General features: G+C 36.7%; 2 protein-coding genes and 2 long non-coding RNA genes across 7 annotated transcripts; 2 read left to right on the forward strand and 2 right to left on the reverse strand.

The window, feature by feature from the left end:
• Positions 1-587: 587 nt before the first annotated feature.
• LOC126630453 (uncharacterized) lies at positions 588-2,213 on the reverse strand. The gene is made up of 2 exons (XR_007626001.1): positions 1,696-2,213; positions 588-1,020 (listed from the first exon to the last, which is right to left on the reverse strand). It is a non-coding gene; the product is annotated as an uncharacterized LOC126630453 (long non-coding RNA).
• Positions 2,214-2,970: 757 nt separating this feature from the next.
• On the forward strand, positions 2,971-4,014 carry LOC126630451 (late embryogenesis abundant protein 6-like). The gene is made up of 2 exons (XM_050300583.1): positions 2,971-3,113; positions 3,485-4,014. The coding sequence occupies exons 1-2, from the start codon at positions 3,036-3,038 to the stop codon at positions 3,737-3,739; spliced, it is 333 nt and encodes a 110-aa protein (XP_050156540.1). The 5' UTR covers positions 2,971-3,035; the 3' UTR covers positions 3,740-4,014.
• A 2,096-nt stretch (positions 4,015-6,110) lies between these two features.
• On the forward strand, positions 6,111-6,963 carry LOC126630450 (agamous-like MADS-box protein AGL80). The gene has a single exon (XM_050300582.1). It carries the CDS (start codon positions 6,337-6,339, stop codon positions 6,805-6,807), a length of 471 nt encoding a protein of 156 aa, XP_050156539.1. The 5' UTR covers positions 6,111-6,336; the 3' UTR covers positions 6,808-6,963.
• Positions 6,964-22,834: 15,871 nt separating this feature from the next.
• LOC126630454 (uncharacterized) lies at positions 22,835-25,007 on the reverse strand. 4 transcript variants are annotated; one of them, XR_007626003.1, is made up of 4 exons: positions 24,875-25,007; positions 24,671-24,792; positions 23,782-24,131; positions 22,835-23,677 (listed from the first exon to the last, which is right to left on the reverse strand). It is a non-coding gene; the product is annotated as an uncharacterized LOC126630454 (long non-coding RNA). The 4 variants fall into 4 exon arrangements; XR_007626005.1 differs by having other exon boundaries at positions 23,730-24,131; positions 24,671-24,994; XR_007626004.1 differs by having other exon boundaries at positions 23,834-24,131; positions 24,671-24,992.
• Positions 25,008-25,230: the final 223 nt, after the last annotated feature.

Raw genomic sequence — 25,230 nt, forward strand, 5'->3', positions numbered from 1 at the left:
CTTAAGTATATATATCAACCCCAAAAGATGACTATGCCACGCCCCACAATTCCCTCATATTGTGCTTTCAATACTATCAATACCATTCTTCATACTTAAAAATTGGAAAACTATGAAGATACGATCTCGTAGTCCATCCTCATTTCTTAGGCCTTTTACTAGTAAGCAACTCATGCTTATCAGAACTTACCTTTCTACTTTCACAAAGTTTGCAGATGATAAATATGGAATCTCTAATATCAAATACTTTACCATTTTCCCATGGAAGGAATAGTACTAATTGCAAATATAATAAAGCAAATACATGTATTTGAAGGCCTTACCCTTAAGAATATGCCTTCACTGATCTCAATTCTCAAACTAGATTACAACCTTAGCATCGTTGCACATGACAGTTATGCAGTAGTTATAGAAACCAATCCACTGAGATCAAGGGATTTCTCCAACTTCCAATAAGAAACAATTTTTCAAAAGCCATAATGGCTAAGAAACCATGGTCCTACATATATATTTGAGACCGTAATTCCTTATCGTCCAAGTTAGTTGAAAAGTACAGCATGCATATTCATTGTCATAGACATTCAGACTATTGTAATCAACATTCATACCAATTCATCTGGGATTTGATAGTCCAATGACAAATTACATCAATCTGGGCCGATACTAACCTTGTATAATCTATTAAATTAAGGGCCAGTATCAGTGTGACATGAGTGGATATCCAATTCCGTTTTGTCCTTTTAAACAATAGAAAGCTAATGCAGATTTTCAAATACCCATCATGCACTATAGATTCTGTATATATGTTATATGCATCTGTTAAGAAAGATGTGTCGGTACGGTCACATACATCTCAAGAAGGCACAATCATGAGGTACCGTTTCAGAAACAGGTCTCTTTGAAGAGAAAATTTCTTGTTCCGAAGCTGTGCTTGATATGTTGTGCACAGCCGTTTCTCGTTCCAAAGCTCTGCAGTAAATTCTTGAATTTTCTTATCCTTCTCATCTTACAAACAAAACACTAGACGCGAGAGACATGACTTAGATCATACTTGATGCATGAAAAGCAAAATGTTAATTAAATTGTATCGTACAGTATGTCAAATTGTCAATTAAATATCCTACGATTTCATAGAAGCACACATGATTACAACCATGATTACAACCATGGATACTTTTATATGCAATGAAAGATGCATACATCTCCCAAATATACACATCTGCGAATGCACACATTGCTTTTGTAAAACCCAGCAACACAAATTTTAATTTGCAAAATTAAATTGTAAAAAAATAAAGATTAAACCCAAAAACAAAAATTAAACAAAAATTAGAAACTAATTGCTCTCATAATTTCTCTCGAAAGTTATCTAGCCATGTTTTGAATTGGAATACCGTATATTGCCCATTACAGGCACGTAATCAACAACAAAATTTGAACAGAATTAAAATTAAAAATATTTTAGACAAAATTTTGAAATTGATAAAATTGGAAGAGTGATCAGAGATGGTTAAGGGTTGTTGGTCACGGTTAAATCAGAAACACAGACTAAGAACTTCCTCATCATATCACACTTGAAACCCTAATTTTGCAAATTAATTTTAAAACTAAAAACTTCAAATACCCAGAAACAAAAAATTTCACAACCAGAAAATTAGGAACAAAAAAAAAGAATCAGAATTTGATAGGGCAAACCTTCTCCAACACTAATGTCCTCTGAGAATCGACTTCCGTCGGCCCGACAGTCGATACTGGCTCCGTCACGGTGCTATATAAATGATATTTAGATGGCATGGGACCGTGAAGTACACCGGTGATGATCCAAGAGGACGGACAAATACAGATGGTGAAGGATGTACTTTGCGATGTTTGCACTGCTTGCACCTCAGGTACGGTGGCGATGATCCAACTCGCTAGATTTCTTCGACGGAAGGTAGATTCGGCAAGCGTGTCGTCTGGGTCGTATGACATCGTAGCTTCTTTCGGAACCGAGATCTGCACTTGCGTATGACATCCATTAGGATTTCCATTGCCAATTTCAGAGTTTGACGGAGAAGAGGATCTGATGATGGCTGATGAAAAGAGAAAATTACAGAAATTACTCTGAGGTTTGTAGACCTTTTCACTCTCTCCATGTGAATTAAACGGACCAAATAAACGGGCCACGATTTGACGTTAGGGGTAAAATTGGAAGCTCAATAAAAAACAAATTTGGGCAATTTTATTGGGTTGATTTAAATTTATGTTTTGTCCTAACTATTAAATAAAAGTTAATCGATGATTTTTTATTAAAATATAAAGATTTGAAGTCATTTTCATTAGTTTTTTTATAAAAAAAAATGAAGATACATGTGCAAATTGTGAATGAGATTATCACCACCTGCATTGTTATTGTATAATTTTTTTTTTTTACATGTCAATACATTATTATGCTACAGTCGTTGTTCCAGTAGGAAATGAATAATCTTCGGATCCCTTCTACCAAATCCACTCAATCAATCAATTCAGGCCCTTGAAATTTGATTCAACGGTTACAAACAGAGAGCTCTTTAAAAGTTATAATAACTTTAGCCGTTGAATCAAATTTTAAGAACCCAGATTAGATGATAGTGTAGATTTGGTGGAAGGGATCCGGAGAGGATTCCTTTCCGTTCCCGTGACACGGAATTGACACTCATCAAATAGTAGTAGTACAATACATAGAAATTTACACTCGTCCAGAGGAAAAATTAGCTTAATTAAGATCAAACCCGACCTTATTCTCAAATTATGCCTTCAACTTAAAACTCGGATCTTGAATTGGCATTGTGGGATGGGAATTTAGAGTGATTGACTCCTCATCAACATCGCCCACAAGTTTGTCCTAAACGTCTGCATGTTTGACACGTCACCTATACGTCCGCAGACCGTACGTGCTCTTTCTGGGTCGTACGAACCCTATATATATGTTACATTTTTCATTGTCGATTATTGGGAGCATTATAGTGCAGTTCATTTGGTTAATTTTGTAAGGTGTTGATAAAGGAGAAGGAAAAATGCAGGCAGTGAAGGACAAGATAAATGAAATAGGCGCCATGAAAAAGGTCAAGGAGGAGGCCAGGGCCGAAGAGAGGGTACTTATATTACAACACTTTATACAAATAGTAATGCATTGATATGTTTGCAGATTACATTATTGTCGATCAATTCCATAAGAAATATAGAGCGACTTAATCATATAAGTCTCGACTCCACAAAGAATATATGCAGGTGCTAGATTTTCTATTTGGTCATTTTCATTGTACAATATTATCATTATAAAAATACACACAAGTACGAAATGACATGTGCATTCATTCATCGGTATATCAATGTACCTATGAACGTGCGTGAATGTGCCTAGAGTGTTTTACTGTACGTTTTGTGTACGTAATCAAACGACTATAATCAGATTTCAACCTAACACTCATTTTTATATTGCTGGATTCAAATTCTATATTACTAGGCTGAGAAGGAAATAGCAAAGGCGAGAGCAGACGTAGCTCATGAGGTGCGATTGGCTAAAGAAGCTGAAGCAGCAATGTCACTGCATGTGGCCAAGGCTGGGGAGATTGCCAGAGCTGGAGACAAGGCAGCACATGAACATGAAATTAAGGCTAAGCGTGCGGCTGATGGTACGAACACTACACATGGACATGGAGCTTCTCCTTCTGAACTGGCCGGTGCGGGAGGTCATCCAGCTTATAAACGCATGCCCTAATTTTTTATTTATCTTTCTCTGAACATGCACCTATGAATTTGTACTCTTTATTCATATATAGACATACATACATACATACATACATATATATATATATATATATATATATATATATGTATGCATGTGTTTTGTATTGTTAATGCATTTCCATGTAATTTTCTATGTTAAACAATTTCTTATAGGTTTGATTCGATACAGTTTTCCTTCGGTTTTAGGCAAAATTGCTATGTTGTGTAATATAAAATTAGTAATATTAAATTTGATGTTATTTATAATCTTTGTTCTTATACATTTTATCACACTATTTTTTAGTCGCCCAGCCACGTCTTGCCCGCCCTCAAGGCTCTATCTTCAGATTTTTATTTTATTTTGTTGTTTATGGATTGCCCCTTATGTGGACTTTCAATGACATTAGAACACTTTTGAAAAAAAAAACAAAAAAAAAAAAGCTCCTAAAATGAGAGCTTCTATTTTTTTATTATTAAACAAACGATATTATCTATACATCAATGGGTAGTGCTGTGGGGGAGTAGGTCAAGCCTCACAATGAGCTACGATAATGTGATTCAAATCTATCTTTGACAAGAATCGAACATAAGATTTTTCATTTATAAATGAAGATAAATACTACTAAACTGTAGTAAGTGACAAATGAGTGCTTCGAGACATTAAAATGAATAAAAAAAAAATCAACTCCAATCATGTTTTTTTAAGAAAATTTCTGGGAGTTCTTAAATAGCTGGTGTTTCGAGAATGTGTAAAATTTTCTACTCCGAGTATCTCTTTAATGCTAAACGGTTTAAATATTATTTTATTAAAAATTAATTCGTGGTTGGTGTAGAATAATTTTGTAAAGCTTACACGTTAACGTGTAGAGACTTACATGATGCATTATGGATCATCAAATACGAGATGTGACACGATAATAATTTAATGGTGAATTACATTTTATCCCTTTAGGTTTATGGTCGATTTCCATTCTTTACAACATTTTTATAAAATTTCAATTTCATACATTTACTTATTATTTTATTTTAATTTCATACATCCGTTAGAAAATTCATTAAGTGATGACGTGGCAGCTAAATTTGTGTCACGTGATAAAAATAATAATTTTTTATGTATTTAAAATATTATAATAATTTATCCTATTACAAATATTAAAATTAAAAAAAAATACATCTTCTTCTTCCCTGAGCACACCCCACCCCACCTGCAAACCCCCCCCCCCCCCCCCCACCGCCATCCCCTACCTCCCCTGCAATCCCCCACCCCAACCCACCCAAGCACCTCCGCTGACCTCGGCCTCCTCTTTCGCGAAAAAGTCTTCTACTGAGAAACGTCGATTCCTAAAAGGCCCTCCACCAAAACCCATCCGCTCCTGCCCCCTCTCCTCCCTCAAGTCCGTCGAGGGATGCCTTTCCTCAATGGGCATCGAGCGCTCCGCCCAGGGTTGGATCCTCGACATGTAACCACAGCTTTTCATCGTGGACCCGCACTTTGCCCTCTATCCAATCTTCGATTTCCTCCTCATCGAGGTCCGAATCCCCTTTCTGGATATCCGGAAGTCCATAATCTGGTGCTCGAGGGTGGGTTTTAGGTTGCAGGTGGGTTTTGGGTGGGGTGGGGGGGGGGTGGGATGGGGTGTGCTAGGGGAAGAAGAAGATGGTTTTTTTTTAATAAATATTTTTAATATGATAAATTATTATAATATTTTAAATGCATAAAAATTATTATTTTTGCCACGTGACACAAATTTGGCAGCCACATCAGCACCACGTCATCATTTAACGGATTTTCTAACGGATATATGAAATTGAAATAAAATGATAAGTAAATGTATGAAATTGAAATGTTTTAAAGATGTTGTAAGGAATTGAAATCGACCCCAAACCTGAGAGGGTAAAATGTAATCTACCCATAATTTAAGCATTGATAATGAATTAATATGAAAAGTACTGAATTAACTTTTTCATACAAGCAATACTGGGTAGGTGGATTTGAATTCAAAACTTTGCTGCATATGTAAATTCCTACAGTTAGTTTGGTAAGTGCTTTTAAACAACTAAAACTGATTTTAGATAAAGTACTTTTGGAACCATATCTTAGTAAAAATGCAAGTTAATTCTGGAAAAACACTTGAAGTTATTCCTGCTAAAATCACCAGTTATGTGCTTCTTACTGGAAGCACTTCAAGTACTTTTGGAATCCAAAAATATTTTTTCTATAATCAATCATTTTAAAGCACTTGCCAGAACGAACCCTTAATCAACAAGCCTTTGCAAGCCAAAAAAAAAAAAAAAATCCAACTATATATAAAGTTGCAGAGGATTAGAGCTCACATATTCCAATTGAATTCATGTACCTTAATACTCGCCAGATCCCTACATAAATGTGCATAATAAATTCACATGTCATCACTTAGTCATCCATATCCAACCAACCCAAATCTATCTGGCTTTACATTTAAAGAAACCCTATAACTACGTATTTCAACTCTATATATACCTTATTTCAGGGAATGAACTACAAGGGGCCGCCTCAACCTCAAAACCATCTAATCCATTCTCTCTTCCTTCAACAATCCCTAGCTCACCATGGCAAGAAAAAAAATTAAGCTTGCATACATAAGAGATGATGTTTCAAGAAAAGTCACCTTCAAGAAAAGGAAGAATGGGCTGATGAAGAAGGTAAGGGAACTTAGCATTCTTTGTGGAATTGATGTATCTGCTATCGTTTATAGCCAGTATGATACCAAACCAGATGTTGGTTCGTGCCGAGATGTAGCCCGACGAATTGTCACAAGGTTTAAGCAGATGCCGGAGAGGGACAAAAGCAAAAATATGCTGAATCAAGAGAGTTTTCTTAGGCAACAGATACTTAAAGCTCAGGAGCAGTTGAAAAAACAAATTAAGGAAAACCAAGAGAAGGAAATTATGGTACAATCTATGCGCGGGAGCCTCCCAGCTGACTGGTTGCAGAATTTGAGTGGTACGGATTTGAACGGCTTGTTGTTGTCGATTGAGAAAAATATAGAAGCAATTGAGGAAGAAATGCAAGAGGCTTGACCATTAGCAACAATAATTAATGAGGTTGGAGGGGTAACGAAAAAGGGAGGAGAAATGACGGGGTATTAGGTTATATTAAAATAAATTTACCGCTCTTCTATTTGGATTTTCATTATAATTTAACTCGAAAATTATGTAGTGCAATGTCATATCAAAATTGTCTTGAAGTTCTTTACCCACCCAAAAAAAAAAAAAAGTCTTGAACACAAAGCATTTAAATCTTAACCGCTAAAGTGGTGGTGGTTTTTTTTTTTTTTTTTCTTTTTTTTTAAACAAAAAATATTATCTACATTAAGGAAGTGGAAGAGTAGGTTAAGTCTCACAATGACCTAACAATAATGTGGTTCAATTCGTCTTTGGTGGAATCGAACCTAAGACCTCTCAGGTACCAATGAAGAGGAATACTATTAGACCGTAGTACTAAGTGACAACCGCTAAGGTGTTCTATATAAATGATTTGTATGTCGACACTGTTGTTGGGTTTCTTAATTCCCCTGATTAAAAAAGGCTCATGGTTGCATTTAGTATTGCGGTTTCAGTTATAGGTTCAAATTTTGTGAACTGAAATTTATTTATTTCCTATCTCTTAGTATAAAATATATCGTTGTATAAAAAAAAAGGTGAAGGTCACTACTTATTACTCTTATGGTCTAGTGGAATTTTACTACATTTTATGAGAGGTCATAAGTTTGACTCCCGTTGATGGTTAGTTCAATACTGAATTATTATATATGCCTAGTCAATTGCCTGTTTAGCCAAATCCTTCACCCCTAAATGTAAAAGAGTAGTGCTGCACTTACCCTCTATTTGTATCATCTCTCTAATAGAGATAGGATTCACCAACACATGTGGATTCTATCTTATTATAGATGATACAAATAGATAGTATAATAACATTTTTGAAAGTAAAATACCGTTGCTATTTGGACTCCATGTGCATAATACTTGTGCAAGCACAATGTCACATCTCGGCCAAACTGACACACCCCGACCTAAATCAAGGCATGATGGCCGTCACGTGAGGTTGACGTAGCCATGTGCGCATTGTGGAAGTGATAAGGATATAAAAATGTGAGTAAATAAAAACCAAGCTAACTAATTTACACTAGATGAATAAATAGGTGCGAGTGACGAGATTTAAGTGTAAACACACATAATCAAAGCATAGGTAGCCTAACTGCAGTCCAGCAGGACATATACTAATTATACAATACCAAAAGTATGGTCCTACATTAGTTATAGTCTGTCAGAACCACCGTAGCCTTCTCGCAAGCCACTAACAAGCACGCCTACCTAAAACCTGGAGGGGCGTAAAACAGAAAGTGTGAGTGGGCAAAAATAAAGCTTTTTTGTTTTTTTATAAAAAAAAACACTTCTCTTTCCAAAAATAATAACTCATCGCCGTAAAACCTGTATAATTTCTCAGAAAATAGAATACTTATCTATATTGAAACCATACTTGAAATAACCACATCCATATGTATGTCATGCCAAATATCTCAACATAATGAATTAAGTAAACCAGGTGAAGTAAATCAATGAAAAGTAATATGTCAGCCGGGTCCACCTATTATGGCCTGTACGGCTAAACCTATAACTCATCAAATATGCCTGCACACGAGTCGGAACCACCTAAAGTGGTCTGTATGACAGGATTGGGTGTAAATAAATACGCTCAAGTGCTACGATCACGTGAAGACTGTGCGAATAATCATTGGTCACCTACAAGTCGGAACCACCTATAATGGTCTGTACGACAGGACTGTGCATCAAACTTGGATCCAAGGTGAGCATGCAGTGCAAGAGGTGAACATCATGTGAAGGACTGTGCCCTGGCCACGGGCGGGAGCACTAACACTGGGGTGCAGGATAATGAGCTCTAAATGCATCTATGTATAACCATCATAATGCAACTCATAATCATTAATACCTATACTCACCTGGAACTTACCTGTGCATCCGCAGCGTCAACAATATTATACACAACTACTAGAAAGCATATTCTAAGATATACATTATTTGACATGACATTTAAATCATAAAATCATTTAAATCAACTTTTAGGGGGAAAACATAAAGTATATATATATACTAAAAACCAAAAGCCCACTCATTGGTATGTGGCAGGGTCGTAACCCCCGAGCCTCGCCTGACTGTGCTCGTCCTTAAGAAACGTCTCACCTATATGTGAAACAACTATTTTAACATTATTTTAAGCACATAACCAAACTATGTAATAACTTCTCATACATTGCTCAATTGGGGTATTTGAATATACCAACATGGCCGACTCGACACCACGAACATTCCCATATTTTAAGAAATTTTTTCTAAGTTTCCATGCACCGCCCAAGCGCAGGCACGTGCCTGGCACACCGACGGATTCCCTAATGGAGTTAGGGAATATTCCGTTAAATAACAGCATATTCCGTTTAATTTACCTGACGCCGTTAACATATTTCGTCAAAGTAAATGCATATGTTATTGTTGACGCTGCGGGCACTCATGTAAGTTCTAAGTGAGTTTATAGACTGTGAATGTGAGTTGTATGGTTATGATTACCTTTGATGCATTTAGAGCTCATAAACCTGCACCTCGATGTTAGTGCTCCTGCCTGTGGCCAGGGCATAGTCCTTCACGTGATGTTCACTTTTCGCATCGCACGCTCACCTAGGATCCAAGTTTGGTGCACAGTCCTGTCGTACAGACCACTATAGGTGGTTCCGACTTATAGGTGACCCGCAATTATTCGCACAGTCTTCACGTGATCGTAGCACTTGAGTGTACTTATTTACACCTAGTCCTGTCGTACAGACCACTATAGGTGGTTCCGACTCGTGTGCAAGCATACTTAATGAGCTATAGGTTCAGCCATATAGGCCACAATAGGTGGATCCGGCTGACATATTACTTTTATTGATTTACTTCACCCGGTTTACTCGTTATTGACGTTGAGATATTTGACATGGCATATATGTGGATTTTGCTATTTCGAGTATGGTTTAGATTTATGTATATATTCTATTTTCTGGGAAATTATACAGGTTTTACGGCGAGTGGTTACTACCTTTGATAATTGAAATGGTTTTTGAAAAGCTTTGTTTTTGCCCACTCACATTTTCTGTTTTGCGCCCCTCCAGGTTTTAATTGCTGAAAGTTCGTATCAACAAGGATTCTTGGCAAATCTCAGGATAGGTGGCTACTTCTGAGGGTAGAATCCTTATCCACTATACCGTACTTACTTATGCTCTAACGTCATATGTGAACTGAGTTCATTCCCGCTCACCAGCGCACTTTGGTATTTAGGCACTCTTAGGTTTAAATTTATTCACATTTTCCACATCATCACACTTTATGGCTTCGTCACCTTCTGGGTGTCGGCCAACACAGCTCGATTCGGAGTCCTAGTGGACGTTTGAGGTCAGGGTGTGTCACTGTACGATAGTGCTGGAGTTGCCTATTATTGCAACTTGTACGACGGTGCCAGAGTTACCTATCATTGCAACATGTACGATGGTGCCGGAGTTGCCTATCATTGCAACCTGTACGACAATGTCGGAGTTACCTATGAGTCGTATAGGTTGCATTAGGCAACTTCGACTCATGTGTTATCATAGATTGATTTATGAGTGGTACAGGTTGTGTTAGGCAACTCCGACTCATGGGTTACCATAGATTGATGAGCACTTGATTTATTATGCTGTTGCCGATATGTAGTGATTGGAATATTCTTGGATTTACTGTTGATTTACATTTGATTTCATACTTATATGTAGTATGATTTCCTGGACCCTATACAGGTATTATAAGCGAGGGTTTATATCTTTTAAAAGGTCTTTATTAAAGCTTTATTTTCAAGCCCACTCACTCTTGTTTTTATCCTTCCAAATTCTAGAAGAAGAGTTTTCGTATCGACGAGGATTCGTGGAAAATCTTGGTATTAGAGATTACCTTCGATGGTATGATTTTCAATCCACTCTATTGTACTTTATTTATGGTCTAACGTCACGTGTGAAATGGGTTCATTCCCGCTCACAGCGCACTTTCGTATTTAGGCACTTTTAGGTTTAAATTTATTCACATTTTCCACATCATTACACTTTATAGCTTCGTCACCTTCCAGGTATCGGCCAACACATCTCGATTCGGAGCCTTAGTGGACAATTCGGGTCGGGGTGTGTCAGTTGATCCAACGGTCGGATCGTCGATTACTATAATGTTCTAGTGGTAGACCTTAACGAAATTTCGCCAGATTTTGCAGATTTTTTGGCCAATCTTTGGAACTCCATATCTCGTTTGTCAACCAAATTCGATCCATATTATACCAAAACGAAACTAGAGAAGTGTAGAACAAGATTATACTTGCTCGGAGTCTAAATGGTCGCCAGAGATGGCCAGAAAATGGTGTGAAAGATGGCTGTTCGTAGGAAAATAGGGAAATTCGACAGAATTTCTGGGCAACCTTTCAATGTCCATAACTTTGTCAGTACTCAATGAAATCAAGTGATTCAAAAAACGGAAATCATAGTTCTCGATTAGACGAAGAGATTGGTACCTTACACGATACTATCTTGCTGCGATTTGACCAGAAAATACCTCGGAAGTGGCGGAGGTTGCCCAAAACTGGGCAAACTTTAAATCGTTATAATTCATAATATTTGGGGAATGTAGGAACTTACGGATCGGGAATCTGACGTACGAATCTTCCTGAATTGGATTTGTAAGTTTATAAAATAAAACATTAACCGCCACTTGAATTTGTAATTGGTGGAGATCCAACTGTTGGATTGTAATGAAACTTTAGGATGTTGTTCTATAAGCATAATGTGGATATTTGGAAGTAAAGGATCGGAATATGTGATGCGGATCTTCCAGATTGAATTACGTAGGGATGTGTTTTATGTAAGTTACATATTCTGTCGATAAGATTTCTGAGACATGATTTGATAATTATTCTAGGCGCCGATTGTTCGTGACACCTTGATGTGTGTGCTAGGGAGTTGTAGCACGAAATCCAGGTGAGTGGGCTTTTGGTTTTCAATATATGTATATATGCTTTAAGTTTTTCCTAGAAAATTGATTTAAATGATTTTGCATTTTAAATTCCATGTCAATTGTTTTATATTTTAGAATATGCAGTAGTAGTTATGTATGTTAGTATTTGACGCCGCAGACGCTCAGGTACGTTCCAGATGAGTAAATGTTGATGATAGAGATTGCAGTGTATATGATTGTGATGAGATGCATTTAGAGCTCATTATCCTACACCCTGGTGCTAGTGCTCCTGCCCATGGCTAGGGCAGAGTCATTCACGTGATGTTCACCTCCCGCACCGTACGCTCACCTTGTATCCAAGTTTGGTGCACAACCTTGTCATACAAACCACAATAGGTGATTCCGACTCGTAGGTGACCCGCGATTTATCACACATCCTTTACGTGATCGTAGCACTTAAGCGTACTTATTTGCACCTAGCCTTGTCATACAAACCACCTTAAGTGGTTCCGACTCGTGTGCAGAATTAGAGTGATGAGCTATAGGTTTAGCCGTATAGGTCACATTAGGTGACTCCGCATGGGATATCATTTTATATTGATTTATTTAACCTGGCTTGCATATATGTTACTGAGATACTCGACATGGCATATACTTGGTTTTCACTACTCTCGAGCATGATTTCTATATACGTACGTATTGCTATTTTCTGGGAAAATTATACGGGTTTTACGGTGAGGGGCTATTATGTTTAGAAAGAGAAATGTGTTTTCAAAAGCTTTATTTTTGCCCACTCACGTTTTTTGTTTTTCGCCCTTCCAGGTTTTAACTACTGAGTGATCATATTGACGAGGATTCTTGGCGAGTCTCAGTATATATGGCTACTTCTGAGGGTATGATCTTTACCCACTCTACTATACTTTACTTATGCTCTAACGTCACGTGTGAGATGGGTTCATTTCCGCTCACTAGTGCACTCTGTATTTGGGCACATTTAGGTTTTAAATTTATTCACATTTTCCATATCACTACACTTTATGGCTTCGTCACCCTCCAGGTGTCGGCCAGCACAGCCTGATTCGGAGTCCTAGTAGACATTCCAGGTCGGGGTGTGTTAGTTTGATATAAATTGTCACATCCCGGCCCGGGCCCCCACCACATCCTGGGCCTTACCTTCACCTTGGAACGATATTGTCCATTTTGGGCCCCAACCATGCCCTCACGGTTTTGTTTTTGGGAACTCACACGAGAACTTCCCAGTGGGTCACCCATCATGGGATTGCTCTCGCGCGAACTCGCTTAACTTCGGAGTTCTGAAGGAATCCGAAGCCAGTGAGCTCCCAAAAAGCCTCATGCTAGGTAGAGATGGGGATATACATATAAGGTGATAAGAGCATATTTATGCAACTTTGTTATCTTATTTCTTTGCATATACTTAGTTATTTTCCATTTATTATCGTAATTTAAGTTATTTTCGTATTATTGTAGGTCCAATTGGTAAAGATGACAATAAATGGCTAAATGGAGCAATTTGGAGCAGTTTTGGACTTTGATTGGATAACATGCGTGTGGAGTAGTGAGGCTGGACATGTTTGGTGTTTTACATGTGCTAAATATGTGCGAAAATATGGAGGAATTAAATTTGGAAGCTTGGAAGACAAGGAAAGACATAATCTTATCTTACTTTATCCAAACTTATCTTATCTTATCCAGTTTATCTTATCTTATCTAACCCTATCCAAACATTATCCCATTTTATACAACATTATCTCATATTATCTCCAACTACAAAAGGAGTTCTTATCCTATTCTAAATACTTCCCATCTGATTCTAGGAGTCCTAATCCATTCAAACACCCTTACCCTTTTTCTCTTTGGTTTCTGCCGAATCCTACCATATATATATGTATTTCTGCCTCAACAATTGGGGAGAAAAGACTTGTGTCGCATGCCTTATTCAAAACTTGTGCCGCAACCTGCAAGGATTAGAGAAGGATTGTGCCACATATTGCATTTAACCATCGGAGATTTTCAGAGTTATTCTATCCTTATTTAGTTTCAATGTTTATTTTAGATTCATTTTCAATTATGATGAACATGTGTAACTAAATTTCTTTTTAGCTAGAGGTGAATTCGAAGCCATGATCATATGTTTTATATGAATTGATTACATCCAGTTGTTGTTTCGTAAAATATGAATGCAATTTACTTATCTGTTTTATAGAGAACTTATTCTTGTATTTTATTAATGATGCATACTTAGTTTGCATGCAGGGATTTAATGCTAGAATATAAGGGAATTTCACCTAATCGTTATGAGCTTATATTTATAAGTAGTAAAAGTCACTAGTCATGATTGAGTTAAGTAAATCCATGGCAGGAGTATCATGATTGTCATAGTTACGAATGCATTGTCAATGCTTATGATTTTCACAGAACTTAATGACCTTTGTTATGTGTCTCTATCATGCTTTTCATAGTTAGGGAACTTGAGAAGGATAATTTGGTTACGTCGTTGAGTCCAATTCAATGAACTTAGGAAAATCTGAGAATTAATTAGTGCATTCACAATTAATTTGGGGTATTGTCATTCATGGTTTAAAGAAATAATAAATGGAAATCGATTTGTGTGCATATGTTTCATGTGTGGAGAAGAATCCTCTAGCTAGCTTTTCACCCACATTCCCTTTACAACTCAATTTAATTGCTGCTATTTAGTTTTGTTTCTTAAAATTCGTCCAAAAACCCCCTCAGTTCTTATTTTATGTTAGCCTAGCTTAGTTTTCAGTTTTTAAGTTTAATTTGTGTTGATTAGCATCCCTCCTAATCCCTGGTCTAGAACGATCCCTACTTACTTATACTACAATCATCTAAATTATAGGGTTTAATTTGTGTGTTAGTTTATTCCACATCAAATTTTGGCGCCGTTGCCGGAGATTAGTAAAATTGCTAATCCCTCTAGTTTTATTTCCTTGATTTCAGGTACTAGAGAAGCAAGACATGGCAATTGCTAATCCTCAAGCTCAAATGACGAATCTTACTTCTCTTATGTCGTAGTATATCGAAAGGTCCACAATGCAAAGTGTGGCTACATTTGGTGTGTCCTCTAGGCAAGGATATCAAAGTAATCAACGTCCTTAATTAATTGAGAATGGAGTTTGAGATAGTGTCAATACTTGGGGTTATTAGGGCCATAAGAAGTCAAGGAATGATTTGTTTTCCAACACTTACAATCCAGGTTGGATAGATCATTCAAAATTTATGTGGAGGGAACCTCAACAAGTTCAACAAGAAGGATATTGGCAATCATCTGATGAGCTCTATCAAAGGCCATATGCACCACCACAGCCTTCACCACAATCTTTCCAAGCAAACTCGGGTTCATCAATGGATGATGATAAAATTCTTCAAGTACTAACTTCTTTAACTCAGGGTTTACAAAATCAAGCCAAAGAGATGGGTGAAATGAAGAAGCAATTTGGGCAGGTTGTAGAATTCATAGGACAAATTTGAGAACAAAACGAACTCTCCAACTCAACTATTGTCAATTCGACGGGAGACTTTGAAATCGCTGAAGCTATCACTTTGAGAAGTGGTATGGAGGTTGCAGGTGATATGAAAATGTCCAAAAATAGCCTAGACGTGGACAAAGAGTTGTTGTCCAAAGAGGATGAGGAAGACTTAACCACGACAAGCTTAGAAGAAGCCTTGTTGCATCACCCAATCATCTCTAATCCTAGTGCTGCAGCTACCCTAGCTCCACCACCATCCAATTCTAGTAAAGTTGTTTCGAATTCAATTCTTTTTAACCTTATTCCACCAACTGTATCTTTTCCTTGCAGGTTTATACAATCCAAGAAAGAAGAGAGTGAAAAAGACATATTTGAAACCTTTTTAAAGATTCAAGAGAAAGAACTGGTTATGGAATATCTAGAATTCATCAAAGAGGATCTACTTGAGACAACCATCGCCAAAGAAATTGGATTTTGTAACATGGGACAAGTCACTGCCCTCACACCAAACCTGGCCAAGAGCAACATTCCTGAAAATTTCGAAGTAGTGTTTGTCTTTGAGTTCTTGTTGCAAGGCACAAGTGAGCCACCTTCTCAAATTTCAAATTCGTTTTGTACTAACATGTTGTTGATTTCAATGATTCAGGCACTTATTCTAGAATTTAAACCAGTACCTGATCATTTAAAGTATCACCTTCCATTCAAAGATCAACTCCATGCCGTTGGTCCTAGTGAAGCTTAAATGAACGTATATTCTGGTTGGAAGACATTAAAGCAAGTGCTTCTCGGGAGGCAACTCATGTATTCGAATAGAGAGAATGGAATTTCTGGCTCCTGAAACCATATTTGCTTTCTCATACCCTTCTTTTTATTGTTTTTACTTTGCCATGATTGTCTTGTTTGTTAGTTATCTTTTGTTGCTTTCTTGATTAAGTTTAGTTTTGAAACATTGAGGACAATGTTTGGTTTAAGTGTGTGTGTGTGTGGGGGGGGGGGGGAGGTAAAAAGATTGCTTTTCATGACTTATTTTCGAATTTCACCACCTATCACTACTAATGTTGTTATTCACTGTTTTAAAGTGTTTTCTTGTGTGCCATGTAAAAAATTTTGAAAAACAAAATCGAAATTTTTTGACAAAATACAAAAAAGAGTCATTTTTGTTGCTTGTTTGTGTCTTAGGGTACCTTCCAACACAATGATGAGGATTTGGTTTTTAATTGCATGACTGTTAAAGAAAGTTACAAGCATGGGTGGAAGTTTGATATGCTCTTTGATTAATATTTAGTTGTAGTTATCATTTACGAATTCATATGCAATCACAAAGAAAAAAAAAATTAATTTTTGTAACATGCTTGAAGGAAGAAACTCAAACTAATGCTACAACCTTGTGAGACTTGAGCCTATTATTTATTTGGAGAGTTATTAATCTGTGATATTCTTGCTTTCTAAAGTCATTGCATGATCTCATTATTTCTTTGCTTGGTTGCTACTCGGAATGCTTTTTCATCATTTTAGTTCCAAATACTAGAACTCATGCCTGTTTCATTCAAAGCTTAAAATTGATTGCATGACAAAGAAAAGAAAATAGTTGTTTAGTTACCACCAGAGCCAAAAAGCCTTATCCCTTGCATATGTTTTGTAGGTTTAACCCCTTTGAGCCTTATTTAGCCTATTTTCTTTGTTAGCCTACATTATCCCTACTTAGCCTAGCATAAGAATATCCATACCCTTGTTCTTAAAGAATAGTGAAGCATGACTTGTTGGGAATTCCTTTTGATGTACGATTTGCAAAGATATAAGTGTGGGGGAAGGATTTGTTCTTTTGAATCCAATGAAGTAGTGTGTATGTTTTATGTTTCAAAGAAGAAGAAAAAAAAAAAAAGCAAAGCAGAAAAAAAAAATGCGTTCGAAAAGAAAAAAAAGGGGTTGAAAAAGAATGAGTTCATAAGTGTTGGTTGTTAAAGCAGGGTCCAAAAATATGAATCTGACCCTAAAGTTGTACAATCTTCCCTTTGTGTTTAAAGTTGGGTGTTGCAATCAAAAGTTGAATTCTCAGTGTCAATTTCATTACTTTGCTTACTATCACTTTAAGAATCTTTGTTTATCCTTGATCTTTCTTTGTTAGCCAATACCTTAGCCCCATTACAACCCTTAGACTTTTATCTTGATTGTTATGTTATTCAATATGTGGAGTTTGGAATTGGTACGAGCATATGGAATCCCTGGTTCTTGCTTCTAAGTAGTGGCATTCCGTTCATGAGATCATATTCATGTTGTATTAATAATTCCTGAAAGTGGTTCATGAGATCATATTCATGTTGTATTAATAATTCCTGAAAGTGCCTTCTTTGTTATAACATATGTGAGTGCTAGTCTACATGTTTACATCAATCTTCTCACTCATACTTAGTATAACGAGTGTAGTCAGAAAATCTGTGTGAAAATAGAGAGTATATCCAGTGAGGAATTGAGTGAAATCTCTAAGGCATGTTACTACTTTCAAATGTTGTTTTAATTGATTAAATGCGAGTTAGTGAGTGGTTACTGTGGTTAAGTGTAAGCTCAAGAGTAAGGATGGCTAAAATCTATGTGAGTAGTGATTTTTAATATGTCGTGTTTCATTGGAAATCCCTGAGGCGATTGTTGGAAGGTTTAGGTTTTGTTTTGTTTCTTTGTTTTGCTTAGGGACTAGCAAAAGCTAAGTGTGGGGGAATTTGATAGGAGCATATTAATGCGACTTTGTTATCTTATTTATTTGCATATACTTAGTTAATTTCCATTTATTATCGTAATTTAAGTTATTTTCGTATTATTGTAGGTCCAATTGGTAAAGATGACAATAAATGGCTACATGGAGCAATTTGGAGCATTTTTGGGCTTCAATTGGATAGCATGCGTGTGGAGCAGTGGGGCTGGACGTTTTTGGTGTTTTACATGTGCTAAATATGTGCTAAAATCTGGAGGAATCAAATTTGGAAGCTTGGAAGACAAGGAAAGACATAATCTTATCTTACCTTATCCAAACTTATCTTATCTTATCCAGTTTACCTTATCTTATTTAACCTTATCCAAACATTATCCCATTTTATACAACATTATCTCATATTATCTCCAACTGCAAAAGGAGTCCTTATCCTATTCTAAATACTTCCCATCTGATTCTAGGAGTCCTTATCCATTCAAACACCTTTACCCTTTTTCTCCTTGGTTTTTGCCGAACCCTACCCTATATATATATATGTATTTCTGCCGCAACAATTGAGGAGAGAAGACTAGTGCCGCATGCCTTATTCAAAACTTGTGCCGCAACCTGCAAGGATCAGAGAAGAAGGAATGTGCCACATATTGCATTCAACCATTGGAGATTTTCAGAGTTCTTTCTATCCTTGTTTAGTTTCAATGTTTATTTTAGATTGCTTTTCAATTATGATGAACATGTGTAACTAAATTTATTTTTAGCTAGAGGTGAATTCGAAGCCATGATCATATGTTTTATATGAATTGATTACATCCAGTTATTGTTTCGTAAAACATGAATGCGATTTACTTATCTGTTTTATAGAGAACTTATTCTTGTATGTTTATTAAGGATGTATACTTAGTTTTCATGCAGGGATTTGATGCTAGAATATAAGGGAATTTCACCTAATTGTTATGAACTTATATTTATAAGTTGTAAAAGTCACTAGTCATGATTGAGTTAAGTAAATCCATGGCAGGAGTATCATGCTTTTCATAGTTATGAATGCCTTGTCAATGCTTATGATTTTCACAGAACTTAATGACCTTTGATATGTGTCTCTATCATGCTTTTCATAGTTAGGGAACTTGATAAGGATAATTTGGTTGCATGGCTGAGTCCAATTCAATGAACTTAGGAAAGTCTGAGAATTAATTAGTGCATTCACAATTAATTTGGGGCATTGTCATTCATGGTTTATAGAAATAATAACTGGAAATCGATATGTGTGCATATGTTTTATGTGTGGAGAAGAATTCTCTAGCTAGCTTTTCTCCCACATTCCATTTACAACCCAATTTAATTGCTACTATTTACTTTTGTTTCTTAAAATTCGTCCAATAACCCCCTCAGTTCTTATTTTGTGTTAGTCTAGCTTAGTTTTCAGTTTTTAAGTTTAATTTGTGTTGATTAGCATCCCTCCTAATCCCCCGCCTAGAACGATTCCTACTTACTCATACTACAATCATCCCAAATTATAGGGTTTAATTTGTGTGTTAGTTTATTGCACACACTCCACTACTTCCCTTTAAACTTGGTAGCCCATACACCATTTATTTCTCGTCAAGTAATTGAGACTTTGAAAGTTCAAATGTCCCATTCTCCTATGCCAATCCCATGCGTTCTCTTTTATACAGCTTTTCTAGCCATTAGATTCATGTCTTCCACGAGTAAAGGAAATCATCTATTCCCAGTCATCTGTACTGTGGCCACATAATATTTAATTTGTCTATCTTCAAAGAACTATATCATATCTAAACAACAAGAAGTATCCATGTTGGATCATTTGACCCACACTCAGTAAAATTTCATCTAAGCTAGAAACTAGCATCACCTCTATAATATATACTGTTTATTTTTTGTCTCAATCGCTAGAGTACGTACCTTTCCATTTGGCTTGAAAAGTTTGTCAATTTCTCATCTTAATCCTTGTAGTCATAGTCCTGTACATATTTATGAGCAGTGACTCTTGTGAGGTCTTGTGGTTACTATAACCATTATCAATGACCCACACATGGTCATCGTTGATCATAGTTATAGAATTACATGCAAAGAACATTGAAGCTTCCTCCTCAATGTGACCAAATTTGTCACACTTGTGGCATTTTAATTTTCCTTTGAACCAACATTCACCATAGTGCAAGTTTCCACAAGTTTTACAACCTCCTTTTGCATTCTCTTTAATGCCATATATTTCATCACTGGCCTAAATTTCTCTCCTTTTTCTTCCAAAGACTACTGAATACTCTCTCAGTTACATCTCCATCCTCAACATGTCTAATCAACCTTTCTTTAAATCTCTTGAGCACCTCAATGCACCAATCTCACTCAAATTCTTAGTTCCTTCAATCACAAACACAGTATTGTCAAATGTAGGAATAAGAGTAGTCAACAACTTCAACAATTCTCTTATTTGACAGTTCTTCATCATATATCTTCATTTGATTAAATAAACCAAATAATCTATTCAGATAAGCTGATAATGATTCATCATTCTTCATACGAGCATATTCAAAGTCTAGTCGAATACCTTGAAGTTTCACAGTGTTGCGAAAATTAGATGGCCAAAATTAACCTCATTAAGTCTTGAATTTTAATGCTCACAAGTATACGAATCAATTCAATCTCTTTACGACACTATTCGTGCTTATAGGCTATACTATCATTCGATTCGAATACAATAAGAATAGGTTAATTTTGCTATTCGTATATGATAAGAATAGGAGATTAAAACTCGTGAAAAAGAGGAAGTCAACCACCAAAACATATCATATTGGCAGAGGGTTGCAGCACAACAAAAGAGAAGAGTTCTTTCTTTACGAATAGCAAAATTAACCTCATTAAGTCTCGAATTTTAGTGCTTGCAAGTATAAGAATTAATTCGATCTCTTTGGGACGATATCCGTGCTTATATGCTATACAATTCGATCTCTTTGGGTCTCTTCCCTTTTGTTGTGCGTAACCCTCTGCCAATGTGATATGTTCAGGTGGCTGACTTCCTCTTTTTGACAAGGAGTTTTAGTCTCCTTTTGTAACCCACGACAATAAACATAAATCCTACTAAATTTTAATTAAAAGGCCACTGACATTCTAACTAATGGACTTTAATTCCTTATTAAAGGAAAGGAAAAAAAAAACGGAAATAATACAACTAGTAATAAAGTTCTCTCCTAAAATCTATTGAATAGCAACCCCATGTCCATTTGGTTTCCAAAATCGTTGTAGTGTCATCTTCTTGTTGGGGTGACCAGCCCGAGGGTTATCTGCGATTGGTAATGGCATAACTAGAAGAAGGGTAAGGGATGCATATGCCTTAGTGCTGTTAATTAGCTTGTTGCTCCACTGAAATTACTCTAGACACCCGAAAAGCTCAATTTTCACTTTATTTTTGCATAGTTCCGATATGAATGCCTAAAGATAAAAGCAATATAAATCCATGCATTTAAGCCATTCGAATATACAAAATCCAAAGGAAATAGATGATAAAAGTATATACAAACATGACCACATTAAATACCCAAAACTTAGACTTTGCTTTTCCTCAAGCAAAACAAAAGAAAACACAAAGACTCAAAAGAAACAAATAATAGCTAACTTCCCAAAATTTAATATTTAAGATAACACCAACCGTGAGATAACTTTCAAGAAATAAACAACAATAGTTCAAGACATTATCCAAGAGTTAACCAAATTTGAATCGAACTAACTTGGAGTGTAGTGTGTGTAATAGTCATGTCAATGCAATTTTAAGCTTCTTTAAGTCATCATATGAAACAAGTGAATTTCTCACAAGGCATACACTCATTCACTCATATTTGTGGATTAATGTGTTTAGCTCAAATGATCTCACAAAACACACTACCATATGCTTGCTTGTCCATCTTACTCTGTATCAATATCAAGTAACTTCTTGGATCAAAAGGATTTTATTACGGTTGTAATAGGGTTAAGGATGATAGACTAATGAAAGAAAGGTTATGGAAAAACACAAAGTGTAAATAGCTTGTAGAGCTTTACAATTGAATTCGGTAGATAAATGCTTAAAACTCATGAAGCTTATCAAAACGGCACAAAACTTGAAATACTTTTCATTTGGAACCAAGGGTGAAGCTACAGAGGCATAAAGAGGGGATGCCACCCCTCCCCTCGCCGGAAATGAAGGCCAAGAGTTGTTGTTTCACCCCTTTGGTCTCGTCGGAAGTGATGAAATTCCGTCTAGTGTTCTGGCTTTCTAGCTTTCCCTGTTGTTGCACAGAGCAGGCTGCATGCGAGCTATCTTTTTTTTTTTTTCAAAATACCCAGGCCAAAGAAAGAAGGAAGGGAGGTATGTGATTTGCAGCTTCTGGAATGGAGTTCAAGTTCCAACGAAGAAGACGAGGGAGGAAGAAGATACGCTTTCTCTTTCAAAATACCCCACGTGCCTTGTAAAATTTACCCAATTTGTTATTTTTTTTTAACTATTGTCCAATCAATTTGCACCACCTAGCTTATTGCTATTTACATGTGCTTTTTTATATTTGTTTTTCAATTATTGTCTAATTAATTTACCCGCTTATAGTTTTGAAACTAAGTGTTTGACAACGTTATTTATCTTAAAATTCACTATAAGTTCATACGAACTTCAAAATTATTTTGTAAAGTATTACGGGCTCGTAATGTTTTTAAAATTAATATCTTATATCAAATTCAACAAAGTAACAAATAAAATTGTCAATATTATATTATGTGTTTTATAATCAATATTTTTAGATATTATACGCTATATAATAAATAGGCACTTATGACACACCCCGTCCCGAAGGAGGGCATGCTGGCCGTCACGTGAGAGTGACGTAACCATTTGCACAGTACGGAAGCTTTAAGATACAATTTAAATTGATACACCCGAAGGTGAGTCCTAATTTTGTCCAATCTGTCAGAACACCGTCGAATTCCTCGTAGTCACCACACCTTTGTGATTCCTGAACCTGGAGGGGCGCAAAACCAAAATTGAGTGGGTCAGTAAAACAATTCTTTTCCAAATCCAAACATTTCTCAAAACGTTGTAACCCCTCTCCGTAAAACCTGTATACTTTCCCAGAAATGTAAAATATAAATATACATATATATTCTCAAAACTTCATTTTTACTATCTCAACATTATCTCTTTATCAATCATGCCATGCCATGTCATCTCAACATTTCTCATATTAATTATGCCATGCCACATCATCTCAACAGTAATAAGGTATGAATGCATCAACATAATCATATCAGGTGCAAGAAAGTAATCAACCGTAGGCCCTCTAATAGCCCTATACGGTTGAACCTAGAGCTCAAAATCTATCATTATCACTCTACCGGAGTCACCTCTGTGACCCGTCCGGCCTTCTGCACACAAGTTACGCTCTAGTGCTTCTCATAAATCATCTGTGCACATAATCTAAGGTCACCCACCAGTCGGAATCTCACTAACACTCTCGCGACTGGTCTGTCGTACCCACTCCGCGTGGACTGTACGACTAGCATCTACTTGGATCCAAGGCGAGCATGCGATGCGGTGAATACTATAAGCACTAAACCATGGTGCAGGATTTGAGCTCAATATATATCATCATCATCATAACAGTAATTAAATACTCACCTGTGCGTCCACCGCACCATTTCATACATATGTATCATAAATCAATTCTTACCTGTGCGTCCACCTCACCAATTCATACATATGCATCATAAATCAATTCTTACTTGTGCGTCCACCGCACCAATTCATACATATGCATCATATATCAATTCTTACTTGTGCGTCCACCGCACCAATTCATACATATGCATCATATTTTAATTCATGCATGGCATTTCAACTCACATTTCTATATACTTTTCATATCAATTCTATGCATGGTATTTCACTTCCCGTTTTTCCACATAACTCATATGCATTTCATTTTAAACATATTTTCATTTCAATTCAATTTCTGGGAAACGTCAAGTATATATATATACGGAAAACAAAACTGCCCACTCACAGATTACATCGACGTCTCGTAAGTCCCTGAGCATCCCTTGGCCATGCCCGATGCCCGCATAAACCTCACCTATACAAAAGTAACAATTTTGACGTTATTTAACGCCTAACCCAAATCTTAGTTAATAACTCCTCATATATTGCTCAAATTGGGTATATGAATATACCACCGTGACCTACACAACCTCAGGATCATCCCCATATTTTTAAAATAATTTTTTGGAGGTCTCACGCGCCCCCACGCGCCTGACGTGGCACGGACCTACGCGCCCCCCACGCGCGGCCACGTGACATGCACACTGACGGCTACAGTGAACGGCGTTAGGGAATATTCCGTCAAATCTTAGTATATTCCGTTAAAAACTAACGGTTACCGTTAAAACTAACTAACGGCGTCAGAATATTCCGTCAAACTTGACGGAATATTCCGTCACCTTCAACCTTCAGCTCCGGCGACCGTCGCCGGCGCCGGAAACTGGGTAAAATTTCAATTCCACTAATCTCACTCGTTTTTCGTCCAATTTCTTCGCATTTTATACCAAAATGAAGCATTTAACACCTACTATCATGTTGAAAGGTTTTTAAGGTCCAAAAACAACAAGATCATACCTTCCAAAATTCCTCAAATTCGGCCAAACTCGAACCCAACGATCCCGACGTCCATTTTGTTCAAACGAGGCATTCCGAGCCTCCTTGGAACTTCCTAAGACTCGTGGTGATCTTGTTTTAACCTAAAACATAACCATACTTAAGTTTGTGAACAGTACAAAATCACGGGGCTTTAAAAACTAGGGTTTCTCGAAGTGAACTCACCTGAAACTTATACCCCCGTGCTCGTGAAGTTCCCTAGATCACGATGGTGATCTTAGATTGGACGTTGGTGTAGGATTGTGGTTATGCTTGGTGTTTGCCGTGAGTTCGAGTGAGTTCGAGAGTAAGAGAGAGAGTGAGAGAGTGTTTTCTGAAGAATAAGAGAGAGAGAGTGACTAAGGAGAGCTGAGGAAGAGAGAGACAACAAAACGGGAAAGGGGGAAGGATTTCAGGAGGTGGGGCTCCCACCTAAGTCCAAATATAATTTAACACATACGAATATAATCTAACCCTAGTTTAGGATCTTAAAATAAAACAAACACCAAAATTACGCACCTTAATCCCGTTTAAGGGCGTTT

This window comes from Malus sylvestris, chromosome 7 (assembly GCF_916048215.2).
Source record: "Malus sylvestris chromosome 7, drMalSylv7.2, whole genome shotgun sequence".
Lineage (NCBI taxonomy): Eukaryota > Viridiplantae > Streptophyta > Magnoliopsida > Rosales > Rosaceae > Malus > Malus sylvestris.

Coding starts and splice junctions, on each gene's coding strand:
- LOC126630450 (XM_050300582.1), top strand. CDS start 6,337: ATGGCAAGAAAAAAAATTAAGCTTGCATACATAAGAGATGATGTTTCA.
- LOC126630451 (XM_050300583.1), top strand. CDS start 3,036: ATGCAGGCAGTGAAGGACAAGATAAATGAAATAGGCGCCATGAAAAAG. Junction 3,114..3,484: donor AGGCCAGGGCCGAAGAGAGG/GTACTTATATTA, acceptor CTATATTACTAG/GCTGAGAAGGAAATAGCAAA.